Here is a 14,835-nt window from a genome sequence, read left to right on the forward strand (position 1 = left end):
TCAGCACTTAGTAGTCCTCTGTTCATATTTGTTATTTTCTTTAATATCTCTCTTACCACTAGATTATAGACTCTATAAGGGCACAGATTTTTCTATCGTTATCTATTGTACCCAGAACATTGCTGATCACATGGTATACTCTAAACAAATGTTCGCTATATAATATATGAAAAATATCCACTTTGTGCTTTCAGAGAAGAAAATTTCTGAAATAGGGGCAGGCCCAATAACATATTTTTGTAGGAAATCAAGAAAATATGTGTTACTACATTCTACTAGAACTAAGGACCTGCTTTGTTCTAGACACTGTGCTAGCCAATGTGGATGTAGAGATGAACTGTGCATTAGGTTGTTATGCATTTAGCTCCAATAACAACAAAAACCCAAAACAGATCAAACAACAAAACATCTAACAAGACTTAAACCAGTAGTTCTCAATCCTTGCAGAACCATAGTGAGAAGTTCTTTTTCTTTTTTTAAAAAAACAAACTTCTTGCAAAGTGGAAAATTCTTATGGAGAAGAATTTGGCAATATTTAGCATGTACCTATTGGCCCATAAATTCAAGTTCTCAAAATCATAGAAGCACTGTGAAAATATGAAAACATTGTTGATTGCAGAAATACATGTTACAACAAAAACTGAAATAATTTCAGCAATGTGTGTTATAACAAAAACTAGAATGATTAAATATCCATGAATAGAGGACTTGAAAAAGAAAAATAATTCAATAATTCAAAATATTCAGCTATAAAAAGGAGGGTTAACTATTTCTGTATATTAATTTGGAACACTCTCCAGGTAATATTGCCAAGCCCCCAAAAATTAAGATGGGGAAACAGTATAATACCTTATTATTTATCACACATGGTGAGTGTGAATGTATATGAAATTATAATCAACAAAGTAAAAAAATGATATGGGAGATAGAAGGTACAGAGTAGGAGGGATGAGAAAAGAAGCTGGACTGTACTAAAATTTTGTTTTGTAGGTTTGACTTTCATATTACATAAATTTTCCACATATTTATAAAAATTAATTGTATAAGACAAAAGCAATGAAAAACAATGTGAATCTAATAGAATTTATTGTTTATCCAGTTGGTGGCATTACCACACAGAAAGTATTTTAAATAGTTTTAAAATATAGTCACTTATTCTGTACACTCCTATTGGATATGATCTGAGATCACCAGAACTAGATGAACATTTTAAACTGTTTTCAGAATCAGTAATTGTAGTGTTAGTGTTGACATGGGTTTCTTTGGCATTGTTGGTTGTGAACTGTGGGGTAATGGTAGTGAATAGTTTTGTGGCTACCATTGGGATCAGGGCTTGTGACTTCAGAGAAAAGATATAAAGGTAAAATATTGATGACATAAAGTATATACCCTGGAGCCCTAAGTGTGAAAGGGAAGTATCAGTATAAAACTATATTTTGCTTTAAAATGCATATATATTTCTTACTTCTGCCTCCTACATGCACTAGAAACCATGATGAACCCACTAGCATGCAAACATCATGATTTTACTCTTTAAAAAGCATTTTCCACTAAAAAATAAATCAAGATTACATGATGAACTAGCTGATTTCAGGTACTGTATAGGCATGAGTTGAATAACTTGATGCACCAGGAAAAAGGAAGGACTGCTAGGGTCGTTTAGAAAGGACTCAAGAGCTAATATGAAGAGTCTAAATACCTAAAAATGGGATGATCTGAGCATCTATAAAAATAATAAATAAAAATAAATACATTTAAACACACTAAATATGTTTAAACATTGTATTCATGGTGATTCTAAAATATATTCTGTACTCATCTTTAAAAGTTCTAGAAAATAAATTCATAATTTCAAACTGGTAAGTAGAAGGAAAAATTAAATAATTATCCTTCCACTTGTACTGTTGCTGTATTACCAAATAATGAAGAAAAGACTGTCTTTAGATATGCATATTTCTAAAAGCTACGTTCAAGTGAGTTTGCTTTTTTAAACATTTTATTTTTAGAGAGAGGGAAAGGGAGGAAGAAAGAAAGGGTGAGAAACATCAATGTGAGAAACGTCAATCAATTGCTTCTCATACATGCCCCGATGGGGGAGCCAAACCCACAACCCAGGCATGTATTCTGACTGGAAATCAAACCAGTGACCTTTGTGTTTGTGGGACAATGCCCAACTAACTGAGCCATAACAGTTGGGGTTGAGTTTGCTTTTTTAAAAAAAGATTTATTTTATTTTTAGACAGAGGGGAAGAGAGGGAAAAAGAGAGGGAGAGAAACATTGTGCAGTTACCTCCCACACACCCCCAGCTGGTGACCTGGCCCACAACACAGGCATGTGCCATGACTGGGAATCGAACCCTTGACCCTGTGGTTTGCAGGCCAGTGCCCAATCCACTGAGCCACACCAGCCAGGGCTGAGTTTGCTTTTTTTACGGGAAAATTTTAAGTGCTTATAAGATCCAATAGTCACATTCTTGAAACAATTCTTAAACATTTAATAAGTCATTTATTTGTTAAATCAATAAATTTATGTATGCTAAACCAAAGATTTAGACAATCAAGACTACATGAGTAATGTGTAGGCATGTTGAATGAGACTATTTGCACAGGTGTGAATGTTTTATAAGTAGCTTAATAATTGTATTAACATACCACGGATGTCAGTGTTTCTTAACTCATTTTTATTACCAACTCTCCTCAGAAAGTATCAATTCTGCTCAGTTCTATGCTTGAAGTATTACTATGCAGCTAATAAACAGGGCTTTACCTTTTATTTTTATTTACTTTTCTTTCTAAATTTTTATTACTTTTTATTGTTGATACTGTTACAGAAGTCCCCCTTTTCCTCCTCTTTGCCCCCCTCAACCCAGCCCCCACTTACCGTTTATTTTTAAATAGTGATAAGAAGTCTGGAAGTACTTGCATTGGTCCAGGTGCTCAAAGATGCCATAAGAATACTACAGCTTCCATCTTCCTGCTCAACCATTTTCAGCCCATGGACTCTATGACCACATGCTTGCCTCATTATGGATGCAACAGTTCCATACATCTCTGTCACATTCCAAGTACCATCATTATCTTCTCTCACACCTATCCTTCTTATTAAGAAACAGCTTTTTCTATAAAACTCCCTACCACATTTCCTGTAAACTGTATTGGGCAGAAATGGGCCACATGGCCACCTATAGGTGTAAGGGAGGCTGGAAAAGCCATCATTTGACAAAGGGGAATGGGATAGCTTTGATCGAATCAGAGAAATCCTGAAGTCCACCCCCGAGTCCCAGAAGAAATATACTGATTTTTTTTTAACCAATCAGTTTTTCTTACTATAAGACATTGGTAGGAAAGGCTGTTGGGTCAGCAATCAAAAAATCCAGCGAGAAAGAATTCTAGAGTTAAAAACACAGTCAAGGGTAAAAACTGAATATGCACTGAAGGTAATAAACTCACAAGAATTGAGCCACATACTGTTTCCAGGCACTTTCATACCCGCTGCCTTGTTCAGTTCTCACAATCCTGTAAACAAGGTAAGTGGTTTAATCTCCATGTTATGCATTAGTGACCAGAGGCTCATACAGGGGCAAGGTAGCTTGTTTAGTGTTCGCAGTGCATTACTTTACCCCTCTGTTATGGATCATAGTGCCTTGACTGGCTTACCAAGATCACTGTCAGGAACATAAATAGGAGAGTAACAAGAGATCCACTATTTGTTCAGCACTGTACTAGGCATATTCTATTTTTCTTTTTCCCAGTGGCCATGTCAAGAAGGGGACATATTTTGATTTTGGCCACTTCTATGATGATAGGACCTTCCAACAGAGGTAGGGGAACTAGGGTGGCTCACAGCAGAATTTGCCCATTGTTGCAGCTGTTGCCAGTCTGCACACTCAAGTCATATGTATTATCTTGGACCCCACTAACTCAGTCAGGCACTGGTAGATACTATGGAGCCTCATACCCACACCTGTGGGTTTGTGAGGCTTGGCAATGTCACCACCCTCAGTTGGCTGCCATGCTGCCAGTATCACCAGCAATTCTGACCTCTTTGTCTTACAGAATGTATGTGTTGTGCATTAGTCACCTAGCTACCTGTCAACCCAGCTCAGATTCTGCCAGAAAAGCAACGACCTTTCTCATGTCTCCAACTTCTCTCCAGCCCTTGAATACTGTGCCATCCATAGGGACAAACAGTTCTTGAATGATGTTAACGTTTGGTCACTGCAACATTTTACTCACCACCAGGATCTTGTGAAGCCACCTCTCATCCATCCTGAATCACCATCCTTTAAGGTTAGGGCCTCCTTAGTTAAATCCACTGTCCTTCAAACTGTCTTTGTTCCCTTTTTTGTATATTTTATTGATTACACTATTACTTTTCCCAATTTTCCCCCTTTATTCCCCCTCTGCCCTGCACCCCCAACCCTCCAGCATTCTTCCGGTCAGATCATGTCCATGGGTTGTACATATAAGTTCTTTGACTTCTCTGTTTCCTATACCATTCTTAACCTCTCCCCATCTATTTTATGCTCACCAATTATGGTTCTTATTCCCTCTACCTTCACCCCCATTCTTCCTCTCCTCCTCCCCACTGAAAACCCTCCTTGTAATGTCCATTTCTCTGATTCTGTTCCTTTTCTAGTTGTTTGCTTAGTTTTTGTTTTTTAGGTTTGGTTGTTGATATTTGTGTTTGTTGTCATTTTACTGTTCATAGTTTTGAGCATCTTTTCCTTAGATAAATCCCTTTAACATTTCATATAATAAGGGCTTGCTGATGATGAATTCCTTTAACTGATCTTGTCTGGGAAGCACTTTATATGCCCTTCCATTCTAAATGATAGCTTGGCTGGAAAGAATCATCTTGGATGTAGGCCCTTGCCTTTTAAATGTGGGAAATGTATGCTTGCAACACATGTTCCCTTTTAGACCAGAGTTCTTTTTGGTTTAGCACGTATTGAAGAACACAGATGTGAATGGAGTGTTCTGTCATTACCATCACTCAGGAGCTAAGCCTTTATATGTTTAAAAGTGTTTAATGCATTTTATTTCACCTATTCACTTATACCCTATCCAATTGTTAAAAGAAGCTAATGCAGTTCAGAAAGCTAAATAATATACATCATATGAGCATCAATTAAAGCAGGGTGCAAAAAGAAATGGAAAGGTAGAAATCAAACACTAACCTTCAATCCAGGGACTGACAGCTAAACCTGTAGAAGCCATTTGGGGTCTTTGTTAGTCCTTTGCCATGTGACAATGTGTTCTTCCTCTGTAAATTTATTGGTGTGGCCAAAGGTCATTGATGGACTGTGGTAGTGCTATAAAAGCAATCTCAGCAGAGAATTAATCTAAGTCTCTGTTAGGGACTAGAGGAAGGCTTTTACTCATTGCCCCATATGTGAAAGAAAGGGTATAACTGGATATATATTGGATACCTGTCATATCAAGTGAGAGATGCAGTAGCATGGTGGTGTATAGCAGCCAGACTTGGACAAATCTTTTTTTGTTTTTTCTCTCATGCTGAAACTAAACTATCTTTGCAGTGTCCTCTGTTCAGACTTTTGAAGAAGTTCAACAATCAAAGAGAAAATAATCCTCATTAGGGGGCTGAGAAATGTCTGCAAATTATCTGTGTACGTAAATTCTGATTGCTTAATATGATCTGAATAGAAAATAAGAGGCTCTGCTGAACCCCTTGTGATTAATATCTGACTCTGAGAGCCTGAACCTTTCATCCACTGACTTGAAAAAAGCTATAGGAGTTTTTTAATGGTAAGTGAAAGAAAAGAGAATCCTCCTAGGATTTAGGCAAATTTCCTCTAAAACAATCTGGTATCAAGCTGTGCCCTTTTACGTAGGCAAAGCTTTCTTTTTTTTCTTGTTTTCTCATACATGGCATGCTCATACAGTAAGTTATTTTTTTTCTTTTCCCTTTCCCTGGATTTTGGTGATCCAGTAGACATTAACACACGTGTGCGTGCGCACACAATTCTCAAATTCTAAGGCAAGTCACATTCCCCACTCTGTGGAATTAATGGTGTCCCTGGTGAGAAACTTTGGATCAAATTTTTCTTCCCCCCCAAGGTCCAATCATGAGTAGATACTGTAACTGAAAACTAGGACAAATGGAAATATGCCAATAGTCTTAAGAGAGACTATAGGAAGAACCATATGGAACATAAAAATAGGCACTGGATCAATGAACATATTCAAATGCTCAGGCTTTGGTGGAACTTCTGTGGTGGTTGAATAGTTTCTTTTTTAATGGCCATGAAGAGTTAACTAATCATCTCCCTGTTGCTAAACAGTTCATTTTAACTAAAATGAATTGAATATTTGTACTATAAAATGTTTATAAGTAAACTTTTAAAAGAGCAAGTTCTTGCATTTTAGTAAACCAGAATTATGATATTGTGAAAGGAAGGTCTACTTTGAGAAAGGATTTGTCTTTTGAAGACAGAAACAGTGACCATAGTAAATATTAAAAGCACTGGCAATTTGTCCTGGGTACCAGAGGAAGATCATCACCACAATGTGGATGTTTGCTAGCTTCTACCCAGCCCAAACTTTCCCCTTTCCTTCTTGTGTCTTTGCTGAAGTATGGAATAAGTGGGCACCTTTCCCTAATTCTCCTTAGATTTGTCCCACAATGACCAGAAAAATGAAAGAAACTTGGGAGAAAGTTGCCAAGAGCCAATAGTTAAACAATTACTGCACTGAGAAAGCCTAAAGTATTAAGTCCAGAATGTATTTACAGCAAACAGTCAGACTTGGGGAGTTTCTACATTATCATGGTTGCCAGGTATTTGAGTTGAAGATCTAAGAACAGTTCAATTACGTTGGTCTGAATTGGAAGCAATAGGGGAGCTCTAAAGGGACACTACTTCGAATGTCCTTCAGAAACCAGCACTGTATTTGTGAACGGCCCCAATTTGCAGTATTTAGAGACCACCACCAGAAATTTAGAACTGTAAAGGAAGATTCTCAGAAAGTTAGAAAAAATGTTACCTTGAGTTTATATCTACTTTCCAACAGAGCCAAAGTGTAGTATCTCCAACCACCTGGATGATCTGCTTCTTATTGAAAAGAACTGGTTTCCAAAATCTATTTACAAAGACTTGTGTCCTGCTCTCTGAAAGTTTTTTTTTAAAAAACACAGTCTAGAGCCCCTGGTGAAGAAATTGCTATACAACTGGCTAATGGGAAAGACATTTCAGAGGCTGACTTTGGTGGTAAACTATCCAAATTAAATGGAGAAAAGAGTTCTGTCCCACCTTGTGGTTTTGGCCTATTAGTGAAAGATAGCCATAATCTCATTAGTAAATTACTAAAATTGCCAAAAATAAGATTGATGCATCTATCTATCTATCTATCTATCTATATATACACACATATACATTTAATAAGTAACTGCCCTAAAAATTTCCTAAAACTTTTAGCAAACATCGGATTGGCCTGTATTTTGTACCAAGTTCAGAGCAGAGGCAAGAGTAGGAACTCTAAAATAAAGATGAAACTCTTGCTACTGACATTCTAATTATTAAAGGACTAGGACCAAGACAGTAAGGCGCATCCCTATGGATTAGGTTAGCTGACATACAACCAAATAAAAACCCTACTTTCCATGTAGGTGCCCTGTATATGTTTGTTGGATGATTTACAGAACCATGCTGCTGGCGCTCTGACAAGACCAGTGGTTATCTCTGACAGGTTAGACATCCTGGAGTTACATGGGTACATAAGGGGACCATGAAGTGGACACCACCTTTGCCTCAGCATGGGCCCAGGGTATTCTGACAACAGTCTCCACCCCTGTTCAACCAGCCCAGGAGTGTGAGGAATTGGCTCTGCCCATCATTTAGGCAGGTGTTTCCATAGGGCCATTACCCACTTAACAAGACAAAACATTCTTGCAGCTGTTGATAGTTATGCAGGTTATAAGGCCAGTCTCCTGGCAGTAATAGTAGTCACCCCAGGACCCATGGCTGGTGTTTTCTCAATCTGCTGTTCAGAGATCAAGTCTAATATCTCTGACCCCAAAAGTGGTTTATAATCTGGTTGCCAGAATGACCTTCCACCTTTCCTACAAACTCCAAGCACTGAAGAAAGATGGAATGGTCCCATCATTTCCCAGCTCAGGACCCTCACTAAATGACTTGTAGCCCTATTAAAGCATCTATCTTCTCAGTAGTCATGCCCCTTTATTGTATTGTGTCCCACATCCCAAGTCTCTTGTTGAACAAAACAAAGGGGCATGTTAAGATGATGGAATGCAGATAAGAGTTTAGTCAACATATGGTCTGAATCACCAGGTAAATTGGTAATTTGGCCATGTTCAACATTAGGGCACCTGACAAATGGCGTCAGCCCTTCTTTCTTCAAATCGTAAGTAGGAAAGCAGAAGAGCTCCTTTGTTGACTGGACTTAGACACAGAAAACAAACTTCGCTGGGAAAAAGCCCTAAGATCAATTTTTTCCAAAATTAAAATTTTTTCTTTAATATGAACCTGTGCATTGTTTGTAAATGCCTGATCTAAAATACTGAGTGGAGAACAGTTTTTAAAAGCCCAATAAAATGTATTCAATTACTTCAGAAACTAAAAAAGCTAACTGTACAATATTGGACACACATTCAGAAAGAATTCAAAAGCATTTCAAATATTAGTAAGACTTTCAAATGGAATATTTTATTCACATGTTACTCGTCTTTTTAACATATGCACACACACTGACACACTCTGACTGGTCTGCGTGAACAGGGTTATCTAAATATCCTAAGAGAAAATGAAAAATTAAAAAATATATTAATTTTTCATTGTTATACACAATTACATCCACATCACTTACAAAGCTATTACTGATTCTGTCCCAAGAAGCAGAATGGTATAAGAAGATGAAACTTGTGGGTAAGTTCATCAGTAAAACAACAGAGATCTCAACATGAGAAAGCTGACAAAACATGAATTTTTGCTGTGAAATTTTTCTTTGCAAAATATGGAAAAACGTCTCTGAATGGCCATTAAATAAGAGATGGTGGTGAACTTTTACAGTCAATTCTCACAGTATTGTGCAGGAGTATCAAGAAAACTGCTCAGTCCTTCTCTGGTACCAGTTTCAGAACTTTTCCAATTGCAATGGTCTTACCCTCATCTCTTAAAGTAAAACGACCCATCTGAGGAAAATCTTTGAATGTCTCAAGGCAGATAGTTCCTGCTGTCCTTAAACGTGCAATGCATACTTGATCTTGTTTCACGAAGCGGGGCCGTGTCTTACTTTTTTCTCCAGATTTTTTGTCTACCAAGGAGATTAAGGCTGTTATCTCAACTTCCTCAATACAAGTGTGAATGTGCAGCACTGCATTATAACCTGGGCAGATGATGGACTTGTGCTCAATAATCACTATCTGAACATCAAATGTGCGTCCAGAATGGCAAAGATTATTAGGGTCACAAAGTATAAATCCTGGAAGAATCTCTTCTTCTTCAATTCCCTTCAGTCTGATTTTAAGGTTTTCACCTGGAGCTACATAATCAGTTTCAGCATCATCAGAAAGGATTCCAAGAACTTCCACATTGTGCTTGTTTGGCATCATCACAAGCTGCTGGCCTTTAAAAATGGATCCTGATTCCAGCTTTCCTAGGACCACAGTGCCCATATCCTTGTACTTATCCACAATTGGCAGTCTAATTGGTCCATCAATTGATCTGTTGAAGTTTGGCATGTTATCCAAATATGGAATAAATGGTAATCCAGTGTACCAAGGGCAGAAATCTGATTGCTCTTTAATATTTGCCCCAGTTAGCCCTGAGCAGGGCATAAAGTGAATGTCCTTTTTGGGGCTGAAGCCAACTTTTTTCAAAAAGGGTACCAGTTTTTCTTTACATTCTTCATATCTCTCGCTACTCCAATTTACTGTGGGATCATCCATCTTATTAATAAGCACTATTAAATGTTTTACCCCTGCTGTTTTTGCCAACATAGCATGTTCTCTCGTCTGTCCACCTTTTTCAAAGCCAGTTTCAAACTCTCCTTTCCTGGCAGAAATGACCAGTACAGCCAAATCAGCTTGAGAGGCACCACCAATCATATTTGGGACAAAACTCTTGTGGCCAGGGGCATCTAAAATTGTGAAATGTTTCTTTTCTGTTTCAAAATAGGCACGACCCACTTCTACTGTTTTACCCTTGTCTCGTTCTTCCTGATTTGTGTCTAAGGCCCAGGACAAATACCAAGTTTCTCTGTTTTTTTCTTTAGCTTCTCTTTCATATTTCTCAAGTGTTCTTTTGTCAACCATTCCTGTCAAAAACATTATCTGTCCTCCAATGGTTGACTTGCCAGCATCTACGTGCCCAATAAATACCACATTTACATGCTCTTTTTTAGGAGCACCTGAAGGTAGGACCACAAATTTAGATTTTCTCATCTCCTCTTTCTCCATCACTTCCTGGCCACTTTCTTCTGGGGGCCCTGAATCTCCCAATGAACTACCCCCTGGCTTGGCTTCACTTATTTCTTTATTGTTCTCCCATGACTCCTCTAGAACCATCTCCACCTCTCCATTTTCTACAACAGGTTCTGAAATTTCCATGGTAACGGCTGAATTGGAACCTTCATGCAACACTATCTGTTCCTCTTTGGAATGTTCCACAGGTGCCCCCAGTCCCAGCCTTTTACCTTGTGGGTTGCCCGCGCCGGTGTAGGTTTCCTCGATGCTGGTGGTGTCGGCCAGGGAGGTTTGCGGCTGTGTCTGGCCCCGCAAGAAGGAGGGCACGAACTCCGCGGCGTGTACGTTAGGCACGAAGGGTTTGGCGTTGACGTTGAGCTGACGGCTGAAGGCCGCGCTGATGTGCTCATACTGGGCCTCCGCCACCGGCGAAGAGGCTGGGTCCCCGCTGGGGGCCGAACCCAGGGTTTCCATGTCCACCTGGTCCCAGCAGTCGGGCGCCGAGTCGCTGCTGCTGCTACCCGTATCCATCTTCTAAGGACCTGATGGATGGCGGGGAGGGAGCGGGCTCAGCAGGACAGAAAGAGCGGGCTATGCGAACGGGGGTAAGCAACAAGAGCGCAGGGCCAAAGGGTAGCAACACGAACCTTAGCGGTAGCGCGCAGGCGGTTATGTACATACACTGCATTCGCAGCTGCTGCGGCGGCAGCAGATATGGCGGCTCAAGCCTCTCCTCTTGTGTGTGAGCGGATCTCCTCCCCCAAACCCCAACCACTTCCGACTCCTCCACTGCCGACCCAGCGCCTGGCATGGATTGACCCCTCGCTGCCATCCGTACGACTGGCCTCCTTAGTTCTCAGTCATGGGCTAAGTGCAAAAGTATGATTTCTAAAATGAAAATTTGTAGTTATTTTGTTCACACGATTTGGGAGAGCAATTTGACCACTTTAGTGATCAAATTTAGACAGGCACATCTGATTTACAATTCTACTGAAAGATGCAAGTAAAAATAAAAATTCCTTATTGAACAAACGGAGGCATGTTGTGGGTTAACTACCTAGAAACCCAGCAACAAAAGGAAGAAATTATTGACAAGGGAGGCACTCATGACATATACAAAGATGTAGATGAATCTAGGAAATGTACCTTTAGATCATTCACTAATTCGAAACCCTAGAGGCCTTTTGATTTTCCCATTTTCCATGGGCCCCCATAAGCCTTTAAGTTTTGCTGGTGGTGTCAACAGTATAAGGATAAGGCTATATAATATTGTTTCATGTTAAGTACTGTGGTTCTATGGAATAACCTTGTCCCAGTGAAGCTGCCCAACCTACAGAATTTGTGCAGGTGTCGACAATGGCTGGCCTGCTATTCTGTGTGTTGCATCACACACACAAGAACTAGACTCTGATCGCTTTATTCATCTGACAAACTGTAATCTAGGTGTACCTGCCCCCCATCACCAACACCTTCCCAGAGTACAGGAGGTCCACAGGCTTCCCTGCTTCATTTTGGGGGCCTGGAATCTCATTCACTGCTGGTCATGGGTTTGCTTTAACAAAGAATCACTGTCATGTTGGAACTTTCTTCAGTTAGTAGCAATGCCATGGGGCTATAGGTATCAGCCTAATTAAATGGATGGAGACCTGTGACATGGGCAAAATATGTAAGACCCTAGTCAATAGAATCTCACTCTTCGAAAGAGATTGTAACATTTGAGCCGAAGCCTACAAGATCTAGTTTGTAGATTATATTAATTTAGGTCAGACTGAAATAGAAAAAGATCCCAGCAAAATATAATTTGCTGGTACAAGATGAAGTCATAGACTTGGGTAGTAAATAAATCCAACAACAAGTCAAAATATTATAAAAGTTAGTAACTGATTGATAAGAATTTTGTTCCCCAGATTTTAAGGGTACAAAAATGTCCATGTCTAACATGCTTGGACCCCAGATGGCTTCATTCTCAGGCTGCCACTCTTTCTAGCTCTATGCTTTTTCCAAGCTATTAGCTATGAAACCCCTTCATTTTTTGCCTTAGGTAATGGCTTAATTATTTGCTGTCACATAAAAAGAAAGTGTGTACCTATTCACAATGAATAAGAGTAACTGAGAGGTCGAGTCTGCAGAAACCCTTGGACAATAATCTATAAATGTGCTAGAGCCTTTCTTGGACATTCTGTGAACTCAGGATATCTGTGAACTTAATATCTCTGGGAGAACTTGTCAAGGTTTAGGTAGTCATGTTCACATAAAGTTAGTAATAGCAAGGAAGCAGGAAAGGCCTAGGATGTTTCCTTCATCTGGGTTAGTTGCATTGATCATGACAATATTAACATGACTACTACTTAGTAATATTTCTGTTAAAGAACAAAGGATACTTCACTTTTAGAACTTTAAAGGAAAAATGAGAAATAGTGAGTGGTTATTTTCACAAGCCATCATCCTTGAGGTCCACATCATCCTTGTGGACCTGTTTTCCCCTGAAAATGAAATAGGGTGTGTCCACAGAGACTAACCTTGGACAAAACTCTTTTGGCTAGTGTGGCGGAGTGATTGTCTCCAGTTTATCTGCCTAAAATTTGAAAGAGTTCACTCAGTAAATAAGAGAATTCTCTTCACCAAAGACTTTTTAAAGTATAGACAGTATCTGGCCAGTGTTCAATTTAATAATTTCCCCTTAAAATTTTATTATAAAATATAGCACAAATAAAGAAAATCACATAAAACAAAAGTATAGCTTTTTGACTTAGAGGGGAAACATACTTGTACTCACCACCCAAATCAATAATTAGAAATTTGTTGGCCAATTCAGAAGGCCTCTCTGAATCCCATTGAATCACAACCCACTACCTCCACCCCTAAATGTAACTACTGTCCTGACATTTATGACAATTACTTCCATGACTTTCTGTAGAGTTTTAGCACACAAATGTATACTCAAACACTACAGTTCAATTTTGCCTACTTTGTTTTGATACTTTTAAAGTTCTCTCATAATGTACACGTTCAGTTTTATCACATCATTTATTCATTGAAGAAAGTGGGTGGTGAGACACTAGTCTCACAATAAATTTTCTACAATCTTGACTTTGCTTATTGCATCCCTATGGTATTGATTTAAATATTACTTTCTACTCTATATTTCTTATATATCAATAATTAGACCTATGAGCTTGAATAGATATATATGCAACTTTTTAAAGCAAGAACACGCAAAGGAAGATTTTGAGTATCTCCATAAAGAGGCTCCTTTTACAGTTAACAGCAATTAATGATAATTATGTAAAAACATATCATTAGAGGTTTCAAAATGTGATATTGTACTACTGTGATTCTTCCTGTCTTTATTAACTGCAATACTGCTTTAAAGCAATGTCCTTTCATCAACAATTTTGATACTCTGAGGTACCAATTGTAAAGAAAGTCCTTAATTATTTCTCTTTATTTAAGAGTTTTCAAAATAATGATTTGGTTGCCTATAATCCTTTACAGATGACAAATAAGGATATTTCAAGAGAAAAATTATGGATTATTGGTTTTATATATATTTGATGTCTTTTAAACAATTACTCTTATATACTAATTGATGTTAAGATGGTCCATCATTGGCCACAGGAAGCCCATTCAAATTGGGTTCGGAATCATTTTAAGACTATACTAGTAGTCCTTGATGGTTTATTATCTGGTATGACAAAATGTATCAGGCCAATTGTATACATTTCTGCCAAACCAGAAATACTGCTTTTCAATGATAATAGAGGATGATGACATTATGAAATAAAACAATTATTCATTTTATTTATCTTACCTATACATATAGTACTCTTGGTACAACCATCACCAAAATGATAGAGGACACAGATTTTTTAAATAAACTTTCCATGGTTGTGGAGAAAAGGGAACCCTAGTTCACTGTTGGTGGGATTGCAGACTGGTACAACCATTATGGAAAAGAGTATGGAATTTCCTCAGAAAACTAAAAATGGATCTGCCTTTTGACCCAGCAATTTCACTACTAGGATTATATTCTAAGAACCTTGAAACACCAATCCAAAAGATCTTATGCACCCCAATGTTCATAGCAACACAATTTACAACAGCCAAGTGTTGGAAGCAACCTAGGTGCCCATCAGTAAATGAATGGATCCAAACACTATGGTACATTTACACAATGGAATTCTATGCAGCAGAAAGAAAGAAGGAGCTCCTACCCTTTGCAACAGCATGGATAGAACTGGAAAGCATTATGCTGAATGAAACAAGCCAGGCGGTGAAAGACAAATACCATATGATCTCACCTTTAAGTGGAACCTAATCAACAAAACAAACAAGCAAGCAAAATATAACCAAAGACACTGAAATAGAGAACAGGCTGACAGTGACCAGAGGGG

The 14,835-nt window shown here is 38.5% G+C and overlaps 1 protein-coding gene across 1 annotated transcript; it reads right to left on the minus strand.

Moving 5' to 3' along the window:
* Positions 1-8,662: 8,662 nt before the first annotated feature.
* GSPT2 (G1 to S phase transition 2) lies at positions 8,663-11,170 on the minus strand. Its single transcript, XM_037066187.1, has 2 exons — positions 11,089-11,170; positions 8,663-10,983 (listed from the first exon to the last, which is right to left on the minus strand). The coding sequence occupies exon 2, from the start codon at positions 10,970-10,972 to the stop codon at positions 9,089-9,091; it is 1,884 nt and encodes a 627-aa protein (XP_036922082.1). The 5' UTR covers positions 10,973-10,983; positions 11,089-11,170; the 3' UTR covers positions 8,663-9,088.
* Positions 11,171-14,835: the final 3,665 nt, after the last annotated feature.

Source organism: Sturnira hondurensis, unplaced genomic scaffold (assembly GCF_014824575.4).
Source record: "Sturnira hondurensis isolate 20B ecotype Veracruz unplaced genomic scaffold, ASM1482457v3 Scaffold0016561, whole genome shotgun sequence".
Taxonomy (NCBI): Eukaryota; Metazoa; Chordata; class Mammalia; order Chiroptera; family Phyllostomidae; genus Sturnira; species Sturnira hondurensis.

Excerpts from the sequence above, each read along its gene's own strand:
- GSPT2 (XM_037066187.1), bottom strand. The coding sequence starts at position 10,972 with ATGGATACGGGTAGCAGCAGCAGCGACTCGGCGCCCGACTGCTGGGAC.